This window comes from Panulirus ornatus, chromosome 57 (genome assembly GCF_036320965.1).
Source record: "Panulirus ornatus isolate Po-2019 chromosome 57, ASM3632096v1, whole genome shotgun sequence".
In the NCBI taxonomy this organism is placed as follows: Eukaryota; Metazoa; Arthropoda; class Malacostraca; order Decapoda; family Palinuridae; genus Panulirus; species Panulirus ornatus.
In genome coordinates this window covers 7,256,189-7,281,300 of record NC_092280.1, presented here as the reverse complement: position 1 = coordinate 7,281,300, position 25,112 = coordinate 7,256,189, and the positions used below count along the sequence as shown (strand labels likewise).

Genomic DNA, 25,112 nt, shown 5'->3' with positions numbered 1-25,112 from the left:
ATAAGAAATGGGTATCTGGCTGAGGCTAAGGTATATATATATATATATATATATATATATATATATATATATATATATATATATATATATATATATATTCTATATCATGATGGTCGCTGTCTTCCGCGTTAGCGAGGTAGCGCAAGGAAACAGACGAAAGAATGGCCCAACCCACCCACATACACGTATATACACGAACGCCCACACACGCACATATACATACCTATACATTTCAACGTATACATACATATACATACACAGACATATACATATATACATATGTACATATTCATACTTGCTGCCTTCATCCATCTCTTCGCCACATGAAAACAGCATCCCCCCCCGCACGCGCGCGCGAGGTAGCGCTAGGAAAAGACAGCAAAGGCCACATTCGTTCATACTCAGTCCCTATCTTTCGTGAGAGAGAGAGAGAGAGAGAGAGAGAGAGAGAGAGAGAGAGAGAGAGAGAGAGAGAGCGAGAGAGAGAGAGAGGAACAGATCTATACAGAGAAAGGAAAAAAACATGCTCGTGAAAATTACATTTTCTTTTTCAGGTGGACGACATAGCGTGCATCGGGGGTAGACGACGACCATTTTGGTATTGTCTGGACGGAGATCTGGATAGCCAAAGGGAAAAGGCGAGGTCGAAAGAGGAGGGAGTCGTAAGATCCGGAAGGTGCGAGGGGGTAGGGAGGTAAGGAGTAGTTCTGGGTCGTAGATAGTCGTAAGAGGAAGGGGTGGGGGGGGAGGGGGAGGTTGTTGTGAGTTGTGGTGATTGTGGGGCTGTCGGGTTGGGGGTGGGTGATTGAGAGAACGACCACTGAATATGCAGGTGTTCAGTGTAAAGTCAGGGTGTGTACGGACGCTATTAATCAGAAAACCACGTCCAACTCTCCATAAGCCAGCCAGGTCTTCGTCTGTGAGCCACATGGCTTTCTCAGTAAGCCATGGACGTGTCTGTAAGCCATGGACGTGTCTGTGAGACATGGACGTGTCTGTAAGCCACATACAGATGTCTCCACAAGCTAGGTAGTGTCTGTGCGCGCCCTTGTCCCCTTCCTCACTCACGCCCGACGTAGCTCAGGTCACAAATGGTTTAGCCACACATTCGTATAGATGCTTACAGGAAGCCAGGTTAAGCTGCTCCAGGGAGTTGGGTTGGGGTCAGCTAAGCTTTCCCAAAACAAAGCTAGCTTCCTACCCAAGCCAGGCGCAAAGCCAAGAGAAGGAAAGGTACGTTGGAGACCTTAAATATGTTAAAAACACATGGAAACCTTAAATTCAGATAGACATGGAGACCTTAGCTTCATGACCGTACTTGGGGACCTTAAATGCGTAAGGAAATTTGGAAACCTTAAATACAAACATAAACTTGGAGGTCTTAAAATACGCAAACAAACTTGGAGGTCTTAAAATACGCAAACAAACTTGGAGGTCTTAAAATACGCAAACAAACTTGGAGGCCTTAAATACGAACACAACCTTGGGGACCTTAAATGCGTAAGCAAATTTGGTAACCTTAAATACAAACATGAACTTGGAGGTCTTAAAATACGCAAACAAACTTGGAGGCCTTAAAAACGAACACAAACTTGCAGGCCTTAAAAACATAAACAAGACCTTAAATACGTGTTGTATTCTAGAAAACATGTAGAACAAGATGCGAGAAATGATATCCTATTCATTGATATATTTCTAAACAGCAGAAGAACTTAAAACTCCTTAAAGAAACTACTCTTGATAGCAATTCAACTGTACTGACAATTAAGAAGATAACAGAATTAGACCCGGGAATATTAAGTGGGGAAATGGCTATAATGAGAATTATTAAAAAGATTCGAAAATGGTCAAAAGGTTGAGAAAGGGTGACAGAGTAAATAAGGAAGATATTCATATGACCTGTGGCATAACTTGAAAAAATAAGAAAATAAAGAATGATAAAGAAATGTAAAAATTGAATCGCGATCACAATTTTCTTATCCAAAAAAACAAGAAAAAATCAAAATTAAGACAAAAGGTTGAAAACAGGGAGCTAGAAATTTACTAGCACGAAACACTATGAAAGAAATGGCCCTCCCCCCCCCCCCCACCCTAAAAGAATACATAGATAAATAGATAAATGAATAGAAAATGAATTCAACATAATTCTTTTAGATAAACATTAGCAACGCGAGGGAAGTGTACAGACTTGATATACAAGAAAGATGAAAGGGGCACCAACAGAAATCATACATACATGACGAAGAAAAAAAAAATAACCAGGACAGTATGCATGCATATACAATGTATACCTAATTATCATACCATGTATACGAGAGGGTGGGGGGGCTGGAGGGAGGGGGAATGACAGATGACTCACAACAGTTGGGTTGAGTTTAGCACATGTTGAGCCTTTGCCGTAACACCTGTGCAGCTATATGTGTCTTATATGTGGAATGAGATAATAATATATGAGGGGCACGGGGACACACACATATGTATTTGAAGACATGTATTCACACACTGGACTCAGGAGGGGGTGATGGCGTAGAGGGGTGGGGTGTGGGGGATTGGTCAGATGAGAGAAAAGGATTTTGGGTTCGTAAGGCTGAGGGTTCGATGCCTCCTTGCGCTAGAGTGATATTTCGTTCAGCCTTTGAGCACTATGGAACAATTCTTGAGCATTATGGTACGAATCATGAGTACTATTGTACGATCCTTAAGCATCATGATGCCAGCTGTGGGTACGACAGTACGATACCTGAGCACTATGGTATAACCCTTGAACGCGACGGTACGATCCTTGAACACAATAGTACGATAATTGAACACGAAGGCGTCGTACGATCCTTGAGCACTATGGCATAACCCTTAAACACGACGGTACGATCCTTGAGCACTATGGTACGATCCTTAAGCACGATGGTACGACCCCTGAGTGTGACAGTACGACCATCGAGTACGATAATAAGGTACGTGTGGGTATCATATTGTGAACTTTAACCTGATATTTGAGGGCGAGGTCAAAGGTCATCCCCATTATGCCACAGGGTTGTACCGTCGTGCTCAAAGATCGTACCGTCATGATCAATAGGGTCAAACTCCATCCTACTGTCGATATAGCGACGTCACCTCAAATGCAGGTACACGAAGTATATCCCTTACCACACTGGTGCCCCAAAGATGACCCAAAAATGCCTGAATACCTTTGACATTAAAATCTAAGAAATAGGAAAAAAAAATAAATAAAAAGATCCTCAAACTTTTTAAAAAAAGAAAAAATTTCGAGATAGCATGAAAGTTAAAACACCTCCTTAAGCATTTTCAACACTCACTACAAACAAATGTGATAAATCAATTACCGAAATCACTTGAAAAATGGTATCTATGAGTAATGACGTTTCGCTAAGGAAAATAGGCGCATGAAGCTCTTCGTCCATTACACCATTTGCCTGAGACGACTTCAAGATTATAACTTTGAGTAGAAAGAGTCTAATATTTGAAAAGATTTCAGTATTCAATATTCCCTTGAAAAAAAAAACCCACACACGGGCAAGCTAGCGCTGACGAGAGAGAGATCGGAAGAACGGCATTCTCCCGTAGGTGGAGCACGGCGCCATATGTCATCTATCTTCGTGTGGTATAACAAGGCTCACATTCACAGCGAGAGTGTGTGTATGGGGGGTCTTAAAGGTTATCCTGAGCACCTGAAGAGGATGTCCAAAAGGTTTCTCGGTGGGAGGGAAACAGACAGATACTCGATGACGGATTTGGACAACAACCCTGGTAGTTGAAACGTCTATGAACGAAACACCCAACGAAACAGCCTGGTATAACAAGTACCAGTATAATCCACAGCGATAGGACTTGCGATACGTATATATATATATATATATATATATATATATATATATATATATATATATATATATATCCCTGGGGATAGGGGATTAAGAATACTTCCCACGTATTCCCTGCGTGTCGTAGAAGGCGACTAAAAGGGGAGGGAGCGGGGGGCTGGAAATCCTCCCCTCTCGTTTTTTTTTTTAAATTTTCCAAAAGAAGGAACAGAGGGGGCCAGTTGAGGATATTCCAAAAAAGGCCCAGTCCTCTGTTCTTAACGCTACCTCGCCAACGCGGGAAATGGCAAATAGTTTAAAAGAAAGAAAAAATATATATATATATATATATATATATATATATATATATATATATATATATATATATATATATATATCGAGGGAGCCAGACCTTACGTTCTATATCTGTCCTTCCGTATGCGCGCCTTTTGCCGCGTTCCGAAAACCATTTTCAAGAGGAACATCGAAGCCCGGTAAACACACGGACTCGAATCGCCCACCAGAGCCCCGTGTCTCGCGCACCCTCGCATCAAGTGTATCAGATACACGAGACCTTCAGTGTATGACGAGTGGAATGCTATAACCCACGTCCACAGTGGGGCTATTGTAGGTGCCCTCTACGGGAAGTAAAAGAGGTTATTGTAAAGATGGCATAACTTTAATTGGTCCTCCCTCTCGACGCACGATACAGAGGACGATTGTATGTATGGACGTTCATCTCAAAAGGAAAAAAAATTATGTATGTGTCGTCATACAGCGATGTTTCAGTATGGCCCCGCATAACTAGGAATGAACCTAGAAAGCTGCGTCATGTAAATCTATTCTATTCTGGAGCGACTAGAAAAGAATAGAGAGAGAGAGAGAGAGAGAGAGAGAGAGAGAGAGAGAGAGAGAGAGAGGAGTCTCTCCTGCTACCAGCTGATCGAAGCGATGAGGAAGGGAGAGTGAATTCGTAAATCATGCGATAGTTTATCTAGATTTCGCTCCTACGTCTCAAACAATTTGTGTTTTAGTCATCCCGTTAAATTTACAAGGGAGTAAATAACCTCATGCAGATGGGATACATTTTAGAAACTCACATAATCACTTGAATATATATATATATATATATATATATATATATATATATATATATATATATATATATATATATATTGGAAGGGACCACAATTTTGCGCGTGATCAAGTATATTCCTATGAGTCCACGGGGAAAATGAAACACGATAAGTTCCTAAGTGCACTTTCCTGCAATCATCACATCATCAGAGGAGATACAAGAAAGAAATATAAGTCGGCTAGAATACAACGAAGAGACGTAGCTAGGACGCCATTTAGTAAATGGCGTCCTAGCTACGTCTCTCCGTTGTATATCAAGCTGACTTATATTTCTTTCTTGTGTCTCCTCTGATGATGTGATGATTACAGGAAAGTGCACTTAGGAACTTATCGTGTTTCATTTTCCCCGTGGACTCAGGAATATATAAAGGACTCAAGAATATATAAATATATATATATATATATATATATATATATATATATATATATATATATATATATATATATGTATATATATATATATATATATATATATATATATATATATATATATATATATATATATATACACACACACACACATATATACAATCCTTCCTTGTCTGGCTGCCAATTAAATGGAAAAAAAATGCCAGTTGTGGCCCAGACAACAGCGTCCTGTGGATGAAATAATGGCCTTTTGGGCAGTACATCACCCAGGCCACTGGGGAAGGTGGGGTTCCCCTAGCCCCAACCCTTGGCCACAATGAACCCATTTTCTCCCCTCCTTTTCCCCCTTCTCCCCTCCTTTTCCCCTCCCCCTCGGTCTGTGCGAGGGAGCGCGGGTAAGAACAACCTCGTTGACTGCTGTCATAAGCCATATAATTATTCATTGACCTCAGTTCACATTTAATTGTGACCCCTCTCTCCCCTATATCTCCCCTCTCCTCTCTCCCCGACACTTTCCCCTCCCCCGGCGAACGATTTGTCTTGTACCTTTTAAAATTCTCTCCTAATCCTGCAAGACATTCCTCTTTCCTGTTTCTTGCATCTAACTGATATGTATATAGAAATAAATCTAAGTCTGCACTGTATAGAAATATTCCATAAAAAGCTATATCGTTTCACGTATCAATACAGCGAAATAATCATATCAAATAACAGCAAAATTCGGTATAATTGTTCAGTCTCGTCGTTTACAACACCACACGACAGGTGATAATCACATCGCACACACGTATCTAATCAAACAATAGAGGCAATAATCTCGCACTAATACCAAATAGAATTAAAGTTCTTGTCCTTCAGTCAGACACACCACACTCGACTCTTGTTCAAAGACTCTAAAGCTTTTGATCGATATACAGAACAAACCCAGACAGCAAGTATCATCACTGTTGGAGGCTCTCCGCCGTGGCTAAGATGGATTGGCTTCAGTGTAGACAGAAGCTTACGATCACGAGCATCTAACACGAGGAAGCTGGTACGGCTCGAAAACCAATGGGGGGGTCGAGTACGTGGAAGGAAATGACCTCACACTCACCTGAACAATTGTGTCAACAATGCTCAGCGCGTTTGGATACCCTCGAGCGTCTTCGAGTACCTCAAAACTCTCTCTCTCTCTCTCTCTCTCTCTCTCTCTCTCTCAAATGCCCTTCGAAAACCCTTTTCGATCATGATATGTGAACACTCGCGAGAGCTTATGAACACAGCTTGCGCACCTGCGTGTTCATGTGAAAACACCCGCGGAACGCCCTCTGAACCAAAACGTCGAACACTTTAGACCACTCGCCTGCGCTCGTAGAAGAATCGGTGATAGCAACCCTTGCGCCTTCGTCTGCGGCACTCCAGGGAGAACAACCTCTTGGGCCCCGTCATCACACCAAGGCCGGTTCCTCCTACTCTCTCCCTTCTCCGGCCGTGCCTTGGGCTCCCTGCGAGGGCGTCCAGAGTCCCCGCGCTCTTGAAGACAAAGTCGACCAGCCTCGAGAAATTTCCCTCACTTGTAAATACCATAAGGTCTTCAACTTTCCATTTAACAGACGACAGACGTCTCCCAGCTGCTGCAGGATATCAAAGTGTCCTCGTTCCTCCGGCGAACCAACGCTTATGTATTGTCCGTCACGACTGCGTGTCTGTTGTATGTTGGTTACAGAGCGCTGGTTTGTTCCGTGTGTGGCACTGTGTTTCACCACAGCGTCTGTCACTTCGTCTATGATTCTCGGTAATGGTTTATATATCTCGCTTGACTACCGTGAAGAGTTCCCTCCTTCAGTAGGAACGTCCCCTCGCACGTCCGGGTCCTCCGTGCACGCCACCGCCCGGGTTGGATCCGTCCGGGTTGCAATGGGGTGGAGAGCGGCGCAGTAGGGTCTTGCACGGCGACAGGCGGCTGGAGAAGTTCTCAGCCAGCACCCACGACGTGCAACCTTTAACGCCGAATCACCCAGCGAGGGATTCATAACCCGATGTCTCCACTAATCCCCAGGTCCTGGCAAGCCGTCAGAGAGCCCCGCCGCGCAAGAGTTCGTCGTCAGTGACTATACCACTCCGTCGGCGTCCACGTCATAATCCGCGGCGGAGCCCAGAGAGGAACCCTAGTGGCTGTCTTATCGACGCGGAAGGAAACGATTCGTTTCTTTTTATTTTTCTTGCGACGCTTTGCATGACGATGGAAGAGGAGGAGGAGGAGGAGGAAGAGGAGGAGGAATGGTTGGGAGGGAGGCGAGACGCACTGGTGTGGTATGAGGGAGGGAAGGAGGGTGTCTGCGTTAAGCAGAAGGTGTGCCAGAGGAAGGAAAAAGATGGATGTATATATATATAGAGAGAGAGGGAGAGACACGAAGGAACACAAGATGGGAAAAGGCATGAAATGGCAGGAATATATATGGGAGACCTCGAATAGAGATTGAGTTGGGGGGAGGGAAGTAAATGGGGAGAGATAATTACGTTAGGATGGCATGAGAGAGAGAGAGAGAGAGAGAGAGAGAGAGAGAGAGAGAGGAGGTGGGCGGAGGTCAGTGGTGATGCTACAAGCGCACGGGGGCGCCACACAATCTTGCCCTATCACGTCTCCACGCCCGCCGCTGTAACCTGGCGTCGTCGCCCGCATTATGCCAGCAGCGTCGTCATTGCTCCAGCCGGAGAGAGGCGACTTTAGAGCGGCTTTTATAGATTAAGAGACTTGGGTGGAGGGGAAGGGAAGGGGGTTGGTGGGTTGAGGTGGGAGAGGGGAACATGTGTTGATCCCTGGGACGCCCCTGGCGGCCATGCCCTTCCCCACGCAAAGGCCTTTTCTTCCTTGTTTGCGTGAATCGTCGCAATATTCGCTCATACACCTGAGTATCATCCCCGAACCATTGGCCAATGACAGGGCCTCCCCCCCTCGGCCGTCATCACCTCCACCAATGGCAGGGCTGGAGGGCGCGATTCGCTAATCATGACATACCTACGTCCAGACTGATCTGTGATGATTGGTAAATGTTCACCCAGGGGAGAGAGGGAGAGAGAGATTCGCCTGGGGGAGGAGAGAGAGAGACACACACACCGTGTGTGTGACGATCGTTTGACATTCATACGATTAAACGAATCAATGGTCGTTAGACTTCTCGTTAATATAGAAATGACGACATCGACACCCCTTCTCCACCTCTCCCCCCCCCTCCCCTCCCCCCCTACCACTACCCCAGGGGTAAAAATGAGGTTGGGGTGTGGGTGTGGGGTTGGGGTGTGGGTGTGGGGTTGGGTGTGGGTGTGGGGTGTGGGTGTGGGGTTGGGGTGTGGGGTTGGGGTGTGGGTGTGGGGTTGGGGTGGGGTTGGGTGTGGGTGTGGGTGTGGGGTTGGGGTGTGGGTGTGGGGTTGGGGTGTGGGAGGTTAGGTACGTGTTCAACGAAGGTCGAACGAAGATGGTGGAGAACCCAAAATACTTGCTGGGTTTTTTGGGAGCGTTGAACCTGCCTTCCAAAGGCTCAAAGACGGTCACCAGGTGGTCAACGAGAGAGAGAGAGAGAGAGAAAGAGAGAGAGAGAGAGAGAGAAAGAGAGAGAGAGAGAGAGAGAGAGAGAGAGAGAGAGAGAGAGAAAGAGAGAGAGAGAGAGAGAGAGAGAGAGAGAAAAGACGTACACATCGCGGTAGTGAACCACGCCCTGTGACCGACAAACCACGCCTACTGTCCGCTAAACCACGCCCAGTGTTCGGTAAACCAGACCCTTGCGATAATGTTTCGCGATCACTGTCCGTTAAAAAACCACGTCCATTGGCCGCTAAAGCGCGCTCACTTTCCGCTAAACCAAAGGCATTGCCCGCTAAACCATGTGCGCTGCCCGTTAAACCACTTGCGCTGCCAATTAAACCACCTGCTCTACCGTTAAACCACGAGCGATACCCGTTAAACCACGAGCGCTACCCGTTAAACCACATGCTCTACCTATTCAACCACATGCGCTACCATTTAAACCACGCTCACTATCCATTAAACCAAAGGCACTGCCCACGAAACCACGTGTGCCGCGCATTAAACCATGTGCGCTACCCGTTAAACCACGTGCGCTGCCCGTTAATCCACATGAGCTACCAATTATACTATTTGCGCTATCCGTTAAACCGTAAGCACTGCCCACTAAACCATGTACGCCTAACACTAAACCATCTACGGCCCACCTAACCGCACTAATTGTCCGCTAAACCACGACCATTATCCGCACTCTCCTGCCTGCTATAAACCAAACTACGGACACATAAACCCCGAATACTTCCGGTATAAACCATACCCATCGTCCCAAAACCCCCGACTCTTCCCCGCTAAACCACGTCCACTATCCGCTAAACCACGACTACCTTCCGTTAAACTACAACCATGGGCAGCTAAACCAAAAGACCACTGTTCGTTAAACCACGCTCGCTGTCCGTTAAACCACGCTCACTGTCCGTTAAACCACGCTCACTGTCCGTTAAACCACACCGTCATATAAACCAGCTGTAATATAGCCGCAAAAACTATTGGCACGACGGTACGACCACTGAAGCAGGACGGTACGACCACTGAAGCAGGACGGTACGACCACTGAAACAGGACGGTACGACCACTGAAACAGGACGGTACGACCACTGAAGCAGGACGGTACGACCACTGAAGCAGGACGGTACAACCACTGAAGCACGATAGTACGACCACTGAAGCAGGACGGTACGACCACTGAAACAGGACGGTACGACCACTGAAACAGGACGGTACGACCACTGGAGCAGGACGGTACGACCACTGGAGCAGGACCGGTACGACCACTGAAACAGACGGTACGACCACTGGAAGCAGGACGGTACGACCACTGGAGCAGGACGGTACGACCACTGAAACAGGACGGTACGACCACTGAAACAGGACGGTACTACCACTGAAGCAGGACGGTACGACCACTGAAGCACGATAGTAGGACCACTGAAACAGGATGGTACGACCACTGAAACAGGACGGTACGACCACCGAAACAGGACGGTACTACCACTGAAGCACGATAGTACGACCACCGAAACAGGATGGTACGACCACTGAAACAGGACGGTACGACCACTGAAGCAATACTTCTCTAATCCGGTCATGAGCGGCCGCTGTAGATCTTCGACTAACGGACAATCAATAGGGAGAAAAAGAAAAAAAAAGAAAGAAAAAGAAAAAAGAAAGAAGAAGAAAAAAGAAAAAGAAAAAAGAAAGAAAGAAAAAGATGTTTTAAAATCTATAGTCGTCTATTCTGGAAACTGGAATCCCGATTGATGTTCCCTCCCCTATCCGGCCGCCGGATAAGAGGATATTTTCATTGCCGGATAAGAGAATGTTTTGATCTTGATTTTTTGTTTTTCTTTTTACCCTTAGTGTTCGGATAAGTGGATAAGTTTCTTAAACGATATTCATCGGTGGCCTAAAGTCCCTATACTCCTTATCCGGATGTCCGACACATCCGGACGCTATCCGCTCTCCCAAGCACCAGTGCCCCCATAATCTCCCCTCTTGACTCTCTCAAATCTCTTTACTCCCCTCACTTTCCCAAATTCTTCTCTCCTCCCCATCCCTCATCTCCCCCCCAAACCCTAAACTCCCAACTTCTTAATCTCCCCTCTCACCTAAAACCCGGCTAAAAAGAAATAAGAAAAACCACATACTTGCTCCCCACTCTCACCAAATCCCTCTCCCTACTCTCCTAAAACCACTCCTCTCCCCTCTCAACTCTCTTAAAACCCCACATTCTCTTCTCCTGACTCTCCCTAAACCCCACACTCTCCCATCTAAACCATCCCGGAACCCTTACTCTCCCCTCCCGACTCTCCTCACTCCCATCCTCCCACCTTACGCACCCCAACCATTACCTCTCTCTCACACCTCATTCGCAAAGACGATGAGCTGCCCAAATTACGCCACAGCTGCCCTTCCACCACACTACCACCACACCACCACCACAGCTCACCCAGCGGCCCTCCTCCTCTGCCCTTCACACACACACACACACACACACACGCACACAGCATGCCATCCACACTCTCACTTCCACTCTCCTTTTCATACCATGTCGCCTCAAAAACTTCGAACGCACAGAGAGAACCCCAGGTTCACTCTGAGTTCAACACAAGTTCAAATTGGGCGTCCGAAATTAAAAGGCCGGATAGCCGGTTCTTCTGCTTCTCCCTCCTCCCCCCCCCCCCCCCCCCCCCCCAGCGCGCCACGCCGCTCCCCTCCCCTACGTCCGGATAATTTTGCGCTCTCTCATGTTATCCGAAATCCGACATAGCCTCGTCTCCCTGAATCCGGACGAGCCATTCAAGCCAACAAGCGATTATCGGTCATGTTCAGCCGTTTATAGATCATTGACTCCGATACTAGCCTTTTATCGGGCCGATGGTACCGATGCTGATCCGATTTTATTTCGGAAGGCGTTAGAAAAAAAAGAAAGAAAAGGAAATGAAAAAAATAAAAATTTCTTCGATTCGTTTCGTGTAATTGGCGTTGATAAATAGGTCTGTTCCTCGCCGACGATTTCCGTTGAAATTGGCATTGAAAATAGGTTCACTTTTCACTGGAATCGTTTCGTTCATTGGCGTTAGTGGAAAAGAAAAATTGTGTTTTTTTTTCTTTTAAACGCCAGACGTAACTAACGCTGAAATGACGCTCTGGTTTCTTGTGTGTTGGTTTGTCCTTGAATATAACTATTTATAAATATATATATATATATATATATATATATATATATATATATATATATATATATAGAATATATATATATATTATTTATTTATATATATATATAGAATATATATATATTCCCTGGGGATAGGGGAGAAAGAATACTTCCCACGTATTCCCTGCGTGTCGTAGAAGGCGACTAAAAGGGGAGGGAGCGGGTGGCTGGAAATCCTCCCCTCTCATTTTTTTTTTAATTTTCCAAAAGAAGGAACAGAGAATTGGGCCAGGTGAGGGTGTTCCCTCAGGGCCCAGTCCTCTGTTCTTAACGCTACCTCGCTAATGCGGGAAATGGCGAATAGTTTGAAAGAAAAAGAAAGAAGAATATATATATATATATATATATATATATATATATATATATATATATATATATATATATATATATATATATATATATATTCGTTAACCCATTACGTCCGAAATAATTTCGACAACATTTTGATTAAATTCCGGTTCTTGCCGGTAACGTGCGCGCTAAATTCGGATAAAAACACAATAGAAATGATCAGGCCCGTTACCCAATCAGAGATGGTCGGTATTTAATGTACCAAATCGCACGCAAAGAAAAAAAAATCATACAAATCTATTCATATAAATTCACGTATTTTTTTTTCATATAAATTCACAAAAAGGGCAATTAGAAATATTCAATATCTAAGTCCAGTCCTCCAGTTTGTAAGCGGATATTCGTAAGACAAACCATAATTCGGTTACCGTGAGCGTAATACATCGGTTTTCTTGTGTTTCTATATCGGCCGTTCTCAGCCGATGAAATTGGACTATGGTAAACCTGAATTGGAGTGTGGCACAATTACATTCAACCAATTTACGCGATGAACCGGTCTTAACAATGAGCAAAATGGGTTTATTTCATCCGGATTTTCATCCGGTAATCGGATGTGATCGCGAAACCTCCTGGCAAAATCGGATACCATCGGAAACCACTGGGGAAAAAAAAATCGGATATTATAGATCCATGTTTCTATAGTTATCGGAGAAAAAATGAAGATTCATGAACCACAATCGGCCACGATCTGAACATCGGCCGATATTCCGATATAATTGATATTCATCGGAAAACTTCCTCCCCCTCCCCCTCCATCGATCGGGTAAGACGGGCAAGCTCCCTAATTATCGGATATAATCGGAAAGCCATTCCCGCAATCGGGGCGCGATCGGAAACCCAACCTAGAGCCCAAATCGATGGGAAAACTACCTCGGTAATCGGAAACAATCATCGGGGAAACTCGCCTGGTAATCGGTTTATCATCGGAAAGCTGCCGATAACCCAATCAATGTGTATGTCGATGAAAAACACCAAAATGCAATTCAGACCGATAAAAATACATCAAAATTCACTATACCAAAACCGATACATTCTGAATACATGTTCCAATAACAATATTTGTCAAATGATTAACTTTTCTAAGTGTTTACGGAGAGGTGGGGGGAAAAATAAGATAATTCTAAATTCCCATAATTCCATAATATTAATCATTACCCCTCGAGTCTCTCATTCTATCTACAGAGCATTATCAAATATAATTGGTAATTGTTAGTCAAAAGTAATCAGTTCCTACACGCCTTACAGTCATACAATCGGTGTAATCGAAAGAGCATTATTAATTACATTTTCCTTTAATGTAACGGTCAAGTCTTTAGGATATTGCAATCGGTGAGCATTATAGACCCATTAGTATCATCAGTGGCATTACTATCAGCATAATTATGATAAGAAAAATAATTCACACCTTCCTGATTCGCGGGTGAAAGCCCCACATACGCAAATGGGATGAAGGCAGTTTCCTTCTAATGTAATTCATAGATGCGTAGATACGCCAAAAGAATCAGATTTATCTATAAGATCCTACAACCCACAAGAGTCTTATTCCCTTTTTTTCTTTTTAAATGTCATTTCGTTTATAGTTGAAAGGGCCGTATCAGAGCGTTTTTCTTTTAAAAGTAATTTTAGCGTTTACGCGCACGAAGAAAAATATACACGTGAAATGAAGAAAAAAAAAGAAAGAAAAAGGGGGTTAATTAACCTTAGTTGAATCGTGTCATTTCGCGGAAGTCGTTAAGATGTCGAATTACCTTGAGGAAATCAATTGTATGGTTACCGCTGGGTTTTTTTTTTCCCCTCTGAGAGTAATTAAGACAGAGCCAATCAAAATTGTGCGAGGCGATGAATTATAGTTCCATCGCGAACTGAGATGTGAAGATAATGCGATACACCTCCGAAATCTATCAAGAAAATTATATGATTGTATCTCTTCTGGCTATATAGGGAAATTATATCGCTATCGGGCATCTATGATAACACTTTCATATATATCTATAAAAGTTATTAAGATAGTAACTTACTCTGGCAGTGAAAAGCTAATTATATCGCTAAGAGCATCTAAGATAATGCTATTTATCAGTCATTCGGAAAGTAAATCAAACCTTCTCTAACTTTTTGAAAGATAACTGTATCGCCAATAGCTTCAAAGGTAATTCTATATTACCTAAAAAAGATATTGAAGAAGCAAATCATATCATTCCCAGCTATGAAAGGGAATTGCATTGCCACTTAACCTGTTCAAATAGCGCAGATTTCTTCAAAAAGTTATCAGGAAAGAGAATTATATACATAGATATATACATCTCCTTTGGCTATGAGACCGCTAGGAGTTGCTAGGAGAATTATATTCATATATGTTGCTAAGACAGCGGATCAGCACCAATACGAAGCTTCGAAGACAATTAACTGCACCGCTCGTAGCGAGACGACAGAACGAGCAGCGCGGGCGTACGGCAATAACTGGTAAATCAGCTCCTTCGAGAAAGGTGGTTGTAGGGCGTGGTTATCATCGTTAGGGAGCGTCACGAACGGCTGATAATCACAAGGTGAACCTCCTCCTCTCCTCCTCCTCCTCTTCCCTTTAACAGACACTTGCAGAGGAACAGAGCGAAAAAGGAATGTCAAATTTTACCGCGACCCCTTCACTCAGAGAAGAGGTATTGGAGGAGCACACACACACACACACACACACAGCAAAACCAATTCCCACCTTACTGGAAACAGGGTGATGGTGGCGATTACCAAGCCTCTCTCTCTCTCTCTCTCTCTCTCTCTCTCTCTCTCTCTCTCTCTCTCTGGTAGGATATTTTCGCATCACACGCAGGCTACTGAAACGCCTGATTACATAAGGGTTCGACAGTGAGAGAGAGAGAGAGAGAGAGAGAGAGAGAGAGAGAGAGAGAGAGAGAGAGAGAGGCGCGCTCGCGGTCATGATCCCTTAATCATCATCGTCTTCTTGGGGATCGAGTGTCCATTAACAAATAAACTGAACGCTGTACACATCGCATTTTACGTTCCTCTATGCCCCGGATGCCCAGAGACACACAGACACACAAACACACACACAACACATACACAACACACACACACACACACACATACAGAGGATTGAGAGTGACCGACTTACCATCTTAATCTGTCTTTCTTAATTATCCTAATTCTTAATCCTTGCTTGGTAGTAGGAGAGAGAGACGGGAGGAGAAGGAAAAGAAAAGGGACTCCACCCCCAGTCATCCACACTAAATGCCATTGCTCCCAGCGAGCCTTTAAGGACAAAGTCTTTAAATAAAGTATTTATTCTCTAACCTTTCGTCTGGGAGGGGTGGTGGGTGAACCTCATCGGTGATGAACAGACGTTTATTCACATTAAAAACTCACACTCAACATTATTAGTCTGGTGAGTCTATACGAGGGGGCAAACAGCTCACTCCTGCGTAGCCCAAGACATTCTTGACCTAAGACACTCCATAAGAAACTTGAATATAATTAGTGATATATATATATATATATATATATATATATATATATATATATATATATATATATATATATATATATATATTCATCGACTGAGAACCGCCCGTAGGTGAGGTCAGCGAGAAGAACGTCTTTTGAACAGTGGACGAGAAAAATGATTTATAGACTCACGATAAAATGAACACAATGCGCCGGCTTCGTACGGACGCGTCCTACTGGGGAGGGTAGAGCGAGGTGGGGTCATGGTGGTGGGGCGGCGGGGAGGAAGGAGGAAGGAAGGGATGCGGCTACTTGAGTAGCGCCCGAGACACACCCTCCGGAGCGACACCGTAAAGTTCCGAAGGAGGAGCGGAACGCCCTTCCTCACACACACACACACACCTCGCGTTGAACCCGACGGCGACGGCGGAAGAGGGAGAGGGAGGGGGTTTGGGTGATCATTTAACCAACGAGCCAATCACGTTCTCTAGAGAACGACAAAGACAAAAAAAGAAAAAGAAAAACAGTTTTCGAGACGACAGAAATCTATTGACACATGGAAGAAATTCAGCACCACACGCTGATCGACACCATGAGATCTGCACGTTAAGTCGACACACAACTGGAGGGAATTGTACTCACAAATGACCGTCCTCTGCCGAGCTACACACACACTCGCCACACATCTGTACGATTCCCTCCCCGCCGCACTGTGTGGCCAGGAGACTCGACTTGAACTTTGAACCTTGGCTTAAGACGTCGCGGATCTTGTTACGCTTCTAGTTACACACACACACACACACACACACACACACACATGTTCCGCCCTCCTAACTCTCTCATTTTCCCTCTCCCAAGTCTTTACCTTCGTCTCTTGCCACTGATAATATTTTCCCCCGTAGAAATGAGACATACTAATAATACGCAACTTAGGGTATATTGTCCAGGTGTGCGCGCGTGTGTGTGCGCGTATGTGTCACAGGAAACACGACTGTTCTTCTTGTGATCAAATCAGACTCATGAACTCCTCATGACGAGGCCCCGATCTCTCCTGGTGAGCAGTTTCAAGATACACTTTACACAAACCCCCTTGTACCTCCCTCCAAACACCTGAACTATGTGACTGTCCCCTGAAACATACTCCACCTCCCTCTTCTACCCAGTCAGCTGTGGCGGCACTCGTCTGCGCCCTCTTCCCCTGAACTTTTTTGACACACACACACACACACATATACCCCGTGTCCCGCACAGGTACACACACACACACGCACACACACGCACCAAGGAAGCTGCGAGGTCGTATTGCTGGGTCTGAGCCGACGCCCTCATCCCTAGAAGACCCGCTTAAGCCAACAACGCACTCATATGTACCAGCCATCTGTACCCTCCCCTCTATACCTGACTCCCTTGATATTCAACGTACGGTATATGCAAAAAAAAAAAAAACCATATACCTTCAGCCACAAGAGCACCATATATTTATAGAGATATTCTAGTGGAAAAATCAAGTTTCTAAATTGTACGTACTTGTTAATTAATTCACCCCCATACCTTGTCAGAGAAGAGTGTGTGTGTGTGTGTGTGTGTGTGTGTGTGTGTCTGCATGTATATAACACGGCGCGTCTTCAGCCTACCTGCTGTTGCAAATATTTATAACTTAAACGTAGCTATTGCACCTCGACTTGTTTATTTTTGCAGGGAGGAACTGCACCTTGAAATGGCCTACAAATCAATCAGCGCGCTTGATTTCCAACTTATCTGTTATTTCTTCAAACACACTGGGGTTTTATGACGGTCCTCGAGCAACATGTGAGCCGTGAACTATTACACTCCCGGGGTACAGTGAACACACAGAGCTTCTGGCCTGGGTAGTTTTGGGGTCGGTTGGTCGAAATAAGTCACCCAGTAGCCAGAGGTCTGCACCTGTAGGTAAGACATCACATCACTTGGTTCAAGACGCAGGGGTCAATTTTTTCGTCCATTTCTCTCGCATCTCAGTGTCACTAGCGGCGGCACTGCCTGCCCCGGAGCAGATCGCCGTGGCAACACAGTCAAACACCGCCACCAATCACCACTTCCCCTTCCCCCTTCCCCCAGCCCCAGAAGGCACGCTATTTCCGGTGCCTTTTCCTTGACGTCCGGGCCGACACATCGCAAATTATAGTCACATAAATCGGTCTCCTGCCGATGATTTAGTCGGGGGGAAACTCATGACAGTGGAGGCAGGTATCGGGCGGCAAGCGGGCGGGCGTGTGCCACCACCAGCCCCTAGCCCAACCCCGCTCTCACCTTTCCCGCGGCACAACACTTTCCTCCCTCCCCCGGGCACTTCTCGTGGGTCACCCTCGGCACTTTGGACACAGGGAGGCGAGCAGAGCGCCCTGGGAGGCACCTTGTATCAGCAGGAGCCCCGCGGGAGGAGGACGGATCAGGAGAAGCTCGGGGAGGAGGGGACCGGCGGAGGCCATGCTTCGGGTCGTTCGCTACACTGCTCGGCCCGACCTCTCCCATCGCCAAGGTGCCAAACTTAGCCGATGTCGTGTATGTTTGATAGGCGCGTGCCATCAGCAGGGAAGGTGCCAAGAGGCAGCAGTGGTGGTGGTGTTGGTGTAGGGTGGGGCCGTGCCTGTACGCCCCGTGGTCACCTCAGGTGACCAGCTTACCTGTGACACTCCGCCTCCGTCGTAGCCCCGTGGCGTCCGGGCTCTGCGCTCCTCCGGTGTAAACAATGTGTGGTCTTGCCAGCGGTAGAGCACAGCGCGGGTGTAGCACGTCAGCACATAGTGTGGTGCCGGGCGTGTCACGGCACAGAGTGAGCGCTCCGTGTGTGTGTGTGTGTGTGTGTGCTGCTGCCCGCAAACAATGCGCGCAGCCGCCCCGTGTTGTTCCACAGCCAATGCCGGCCACACTGAGTATTCTTACAGATTCCCGTCAGTGGCGGGCGCCGCTGCGCGTGACGTCACCGCACTGTTCCCCCATAACAAAACGTGGCGGCGCGCAGCCAATCAGCGCGCGCGGGGCCACAATGGCCGACCAATGGGGAGGCGCCTCCCCCCGCGGCGACCAACCATTGTCCCGATAACAATGGAGCCCACAACAACGGGGGCTGGACTACAATGCCGACACCCACAATTGGTCCACTGGCGCAGGTAAACCAGCCAACGAAAACTGCCGCTCGTCCCCCAAGCTCCCCGCCAAGAAAAAGCCGCCCATCGTGGAATTTTGTGGTCGCGAATTGGCAAGGTGGGGGCACGCCTGGGTTTTCAGCCCCCACCTAACTAATGTGTATTTTTCCGTAGAAATGGCAGTGGCGGGGCGGCAGAGGCCAGCATCGCACCCCAGCTGTGAGTCGCCGCCATTGCCCCCCCCACCCCCCACTCCTCACGCCTCTTCCTCTAACGACCCCCCCTTCTCCTCCTTCTCGTCCTCCTCCTCCATCAGTCTTCCTCCTCCCAGCCTCACCACCTCCTCCAGGAGAGGAGGGGGGACCTCGGACACGCTCCTCCCCACGTTCCTTCTGCAGTGTCTTGCCCATAGTTGCACAGGCCGCTTGGGGAAAGTCTTTAAATTTGTGTATTGATTTTCCCCCTGACTTTCTGGTCTTCCCCGGCCCAGTCGACAAGAGCGAGGAGGAGGAGGAGGAGGAAGGAGAAAGGAGGAGGAGGAGGAGGAAGTCTTGCTGCCGCTGTCCTGGCTGTGAGGAGGGGGGACACAGGGGGCGCTGGGGAATTGTCTCAAGATTCCTTTAAAGATCTCTCGCCTCACCCACCGGCGCTTCTGCCTGTCCCCTCCTCTCCACCCTCCCAGCGGGCGGTCTATGCCTCACTCTTCAAGCTATGCAACAGGTCTATCACAGAACTCTCGTAATAAAACATCCCTCTCCACCGACGGACAATAAGGTAGTGTTGGAAATGGACGCGAACACCTCCCTCCCCCACCCAAGAGGCTATCAGAAGAGCAGCCCATCCTCCTCTTGTGGCAGAATCAAATCCGGTTTAGACTGGCCCTTGAAGAAAGTGAATCTGATGCAGATCATTAACGAAAGGATCAGATTCCGCTGAAATTGCTTCTGAAAGGCCAGCGCTCGTTGTGAGTGCGAGACACTACTGGCTTCTGGCCTCGACTGGAGTTTGTAACGTATTGTTCAGTCTTGGTTTGATTCTTGTGCAAGAGGGGAAATTTTTCAGCTTCGAATGAGCCTGGATGAAAAAGATAAAGGAATGGTCTAGAGGAAAATTATCGAACGCAATGCTTTTTTCTTGCGGGGAAGGAAGAACAATCAAGATTCTGTTGCCTTCGAGGTGACAAATATCATACATACGCGTTCATATGCACTTTGTTCGTATACATATATATGTATGCATCATTTGCCCACGAAGGGTATAAGTCCACCTACATCGCCTTCGAATAACAACAATTCAGCACTTAATTGGTGTTCGGTAATTTTCACCCTTTTCCTTCAAACGCTCCGTCACTCTCCTCCTCTCCCCTCCTCCCTCCCTACTCTCTCACTCTTTCTCCCTCTCCCTCTCTCCCTACATAGGGAGTGTAAAACCTCTTGGTACGTTGTCTAACTGCTGTATGCGTGTGTGTGTGTGTGTGTGTGTGTGGGAGGGGCACAATGACCCCAGGGAGAGAAATCCGACAACGCCCCTTTACTAAATCACTTCAGGAGGTTGTGAAGGCGCGCGGCGGCGGCCGCTCAAGGTCGAGGAGCTAAAGTTCTTGTCCTTCTGGAGGAGGAGGGAGCGAAGTGCCCTTCTTCTCCCCCTGCTACAGTATGGGGTCGAGCGCAAAGTTTATTTTTAGATATATGGAATTCCTATCTTTTTTTCTCTCTCTCTCTTTCTCCTTTTAACTTTGCTGCGTGGCTGGCGCGCGCTTCTCTCTCTCTCTCTCTCTCTCTCTCTCTCTCTCTCTCTCTCTCTCTCTCTCTCTCTCTCTCTCTCTCTCTCTCTCTCTCTCTTAGTGAGACTCACAACGAACAGTGGATTTCTATTATCCTTCCTTCGATTATTGCCAGGTGACCGCCACAGCCCCCCCCCCCCCCACGCCACAACTAACCCCCCCCAAGCCGATTACATTTTCTTATCGCTGATGCTATCATTGGTCCTAACATCTCACGTGCCGATGAGGGACTTCCCGATACCGATATTCGCCTCCCTGTTGAGTGATTATGTTTAAATTGATTTTACCCGATTTCTACCTCCTCATCCGCCGATACACCGATATACCCCTCCGCAGTTTACACACACAGTCCACCAATATTATATCTGCAACCGATAATATTTACTTCTCTGGTACCGATACGAAGTGGCCGATAACAGATTTCTTGCTCATTCTCCTTTCTTACCATTAATATACTCGCTCATCACCACCGATTTCAAACCCGATATTAAACTTCAAAACCCGATTCCAAATTCCTCCTCACCCCCCCACCCCCGATACCATAAACCCCAACCACCAATATTAAGACCTCTCGTTCTTCATCCCGATACCCGACTTCCCGACTTTCAAGCCAAAAAAAAACCAATCCTTATTGCCGATATAAAACAAGGATTTCGTCCGCTATCTTATTCGTCTTCCTTATCGGTTCGATTTTCACCAACCACTAAAAGTCCCGATTACAAAGACATGAACATAGTACCGATTTCAAAGACATACATGTAGTCCCGATTACAAAGACATGCATGTAGTACCGACTACAAAGACATGCATGTAGTCCCGATTACAAAGACATGCATATAATACCGATTACAGAGACATGCATATAATACCGATTACAGAGACATGCATGTAGTACCGATTACAGAGACATGCATGTAGTACCGATTACAAAGACATCTTGTTATGAATCCGATGTGCCTGAAAATGTACTCAGTTCGAAGATAAGCCGACGAAACTTGCTTAAACAAGACTTGCTTAAAGAAAACTGGTTTACTTCAAGAACAGTGGGTATGTGTGATATATATATATATATATATATATATATATATATATATATATATATATATATATATATATATATATATATATATATATATATATATATATATATATATATATATATATATATATATATATATATATATATATATATATATATATATATATATATATATATATATATATATATATATATATATATATATATATATATATATATATATAAGTCTGGATAATTAGTGGCTTGAACTGAGTGTTTATCTAGATTGGTGCTTAGAAATTAGCTGGTTTGCTAGGACTACCGAGTTCCTAGAAATGATGGTGGCTAGGACTAAGGGTGGCTTGGATTGACTGATAGCTAGGAGCGACTAATGGTTAGGATTAATTGTTTTTTAAGAGTAACTGTTGGTTGGGATGTGTTTTTTTTTATTCTAGGTATGCCTAGTGGCTAGGACTTAAAGGTAGCTAGGGTATATTGATGGCCAAAACTGACTCCTCTGCTAGGACAGTCCAGTGGCTAGGTCCTAGTGGTTTGCTAGGCCGGAGTGATGGCTAAGATCGAGTAATTATTAGGAATGTGTTGTGGCTAGGGTCGAATGATTGGCTAGGATCGAGTGGTTAGCGAGCGTCGACTGGTTTGCTAGGACTAGATGATTACTGGGATTTAGCGCGATTTGCTAGGATTTACCGGTTGTTGGGATTCGAGTGTGGCTTTTACCAAGCCTAGTGGTGGCTAGGATCGCATGTGATTTGCTAGGACTAACTGGTGCCGCTGGGATGCAAGTGTGATTTGGCTAGGAGCAAGTAGTTTGCTAGGACTGCGTGGTTCGGCTAGGATCGAGTGTAATTTGCTTAGACTGGTAATGGTTGGGAGCAAGTAGTTTGCTAGGACTGCGTGGTTCGGCTAGGATCGAGTGTGGTTTGCTAGGGCGTTTCGACTGGCTGGGAAGTTAGGTTAGCCGGTTACTGCTAACCTGGATGGCTAGGGGTGTAAGTATAAGTGTAAGTATAGATGACTGGTCCAATTTGCCTGTAGGGCCGGACTGCTGCGCCCGGGATTCGAACCCGGGCGGGCCCAAACTGGCTTATAGTCAGTAACGCTAAACACTATGCCACGCTTGTGTACGTGTGTGTGTGTGTGTGTGTAACGCTATGTATACTTGACTATATGTGTGTCCATGTATACTTATGCGTGTGTATACATTACCATAGACATACCAACACACGGACACTCCCTCACCTTCCTTCCTTCACCACACCCTCCCCCTCCCCCCTCCCTCTCTTCCCCCCACCACGGCCCCCCTGGCGACACCCTTTTCACCCCTCTCCTTTCCTCCCCAGCCGCCCGTGACACCCCACCATCATCCCAGCTCCCCCCAGGCCGCCCGTGACACCCCACCATCATCCCAGCTCCCCCCAGGCTGCCGCTGTCACCCAGCCATCATCCTAACTCCCCCCAGGCCACCGCTGACAACCCCGCCATCATCCCAGCTCCCCCCAGGCCGCCGCTGACACCCCGATCATCATCCTAGCTCCCCTCAGGCCGCCGCTGACACCCCGCCATCATCCCAGCTCCCCCCAGGCCGCCGCTGACACCCAGCCATCATCCCAGCTCCCCCCAGGCCGCCCGTGACACCCCACCATCATCCCAGCTCCCCCCAGGCTGCCGCTGTCACCCAGCCATCATCCTAGCTCCCCCCAGGCCACCGCTGACAACCCCGCCATCATCCTAGCTCCCCCCAGGCCGCCGCTGACACCCAGCCATCATCCCAGCTCCCCCCAGGCCGCCGCTGACAACCCCGCCATCATCCCAGCTCCCCCCAGGCTGCTGCTGACAACCCCGCCATCATCCCAGCTCCCCTCAGGCCGCCGCTGACACCCCGCCATCATCCTAGCTCCCCCCAGGCTGCCGCTGACACCCCGCCATCATCCCAGCTCCCCCCCAGGCTGCCGCTGACACCCCGCCATCATCCCAGCTCCCCCCAGGCTGCCGCTGACACCCCGCCATCATCCCAGCTCCCCCCCAGGCTGCCGCTGTCACCCAGCCATCATCCCAGCTCCCCCCAGGCCGCCGCTGACAACCCCGCCATCATCCCAGCTCCCCCCAGGCTGCTGCTGTCACCCCCCCCCCCCCCTCCCCTACACAATCCCAGGTCGTCAACACTTCCCTCTCACTAGTGTTATCGATTTTCCTCGCCACGTAACACCTGCCGTACACACCTTACCGTACCCCTCTCCCCACACCCCACGCTACACCCCTCTATCCCCACACACCCCACACGCACCTCACTGCACCTCTTACCCACAACACCACACATCTCACTGCATCTCCTCTCGAAAATCATCACCCTCTCCCCTCTCAGCCCACACAACGCGATAAATCCCCTTCCCCACACCTCACACAACCCTTTCCACACTCCACATACCTCATTACACCCCTTTCCCCACACCTCACACACCTCCCTACACCCCTTCCCATCGCTGTCCCCATCGGTAAGCGTCTGTGTGGCTCAGTCGCCCTCCCTCCTTTCATGACACCATCACTACTTATCTCTTGCATCATCACTACACATCTCTTGCATCATCACTACATATCTCTTGCATCATCACTACCCATTTCTTGCACGATCACGGTACATCTCTTGCATCATCACTACATATCTCTTGCATCACCATTACACAGCTCTTGCATCGTCACAACACATCTCTTACATCATCACTATCCATCTCTTCGTTTTCTCCTCTCTCTCTCTCTCTCTCTCTCTCTCTCTCTCTCTCTCTCTCTCTCTCTCTCTCTCTCTCTCTCTCTCTCTCTCTCTCTCTCTCTCTCTCATTCCCACCCACCACATACCATACACCCAACTATTGATCCGGCAAGTCATTAAGTATGTTAATTACACGCTTCGCCATAATTGAGTTTATTTGTGATAACTTTTCCTTTGTTATCGCTTTATTATCTGTTGTTTTTTCAGTTTTCTTATTGATTCGTTTACTATAATGCTTTGTGTGTGTGTGTGTGTGTGTGTGTGTGTGTGTGTGTGTGTTTACGTATGTAGTTACTGTAATTGCATTTAGGAGAGAGTAAGGTCGTGTGACGAGCTTGTTCTATGAACGTTTGTGAAAATACATTTTTCGTTTCATTTTGTAAGTCTCTCTCTCTCTCTCTCTCTCTCTCTCTCTCTCTCTCTCTCTCTCTCTCTCTCTCTCTCTCTCTCTCTCTCTCTCTCTCTCTCTCTTCACTGTATTTGAGTCATGTAGTATG

The 25,112-nt window shown here is 46.8% G+C and overlaps 1 protein-coding gene and 1 long non-coding RNA gene across 14 annotated transcripts in view; one reads left to right on the top strand and one right to left on the bottom strand.

Annotated features, from left to right (window-relative positions):
• LOC139766154 (uncharacterized) overlaps positions 1–18,707 on the bottom strand; it is a 257,903-nt gene extending 239,196 nt beyond the window's left edge. For 2 of the 7 annotated variants that reach the window (XM_071694424.1, XM_071694425.1), the window contains exon 1: positions 18,297–18,412. Coding sequence is in view for 3 of the 7 variants with exons in the window: in XM_071694420.1 (XP_071550521.1) it covers positions 6,667–6,890 (224 nt within the window). In the remaining 4 variants the exon portion in view is untranslated. Of the gene's footprint in view, positions 1–6,666; positions 7,483–18,193; positions 18,413–18,567 lie in introns of those variants that run through there. The other 5 variants (XM_071694420.1, XM_071694419.1, XM_071694417.1 and 2 more) reach the window with 5 other exon arrangements.
• LOC139766155 (uncharacterized) overlaps positions 18,286–25,112 on the top strand; it is an 85,104-nt gene continuing 78,277 nt past the window's right edge. For 4 of the 7 annotated variants that reach the window (XR_011716808.1, XR_011716814.1, XR_011716810.1 and 1 more), the window contains exon 1: positions 18,506–18,625. This is a non-coding gene — a long non-coding RNA (uncharacterized lncRNA). Of the gene's footprint in view, positions 18,423–18,495; positions 18,717–25,112 lie in introns of those variants that run through there. The other 3 variants (XR_011716809.1, XR_011716813.1, XR_011716811.1) reach the window with 3 other exon arrangements.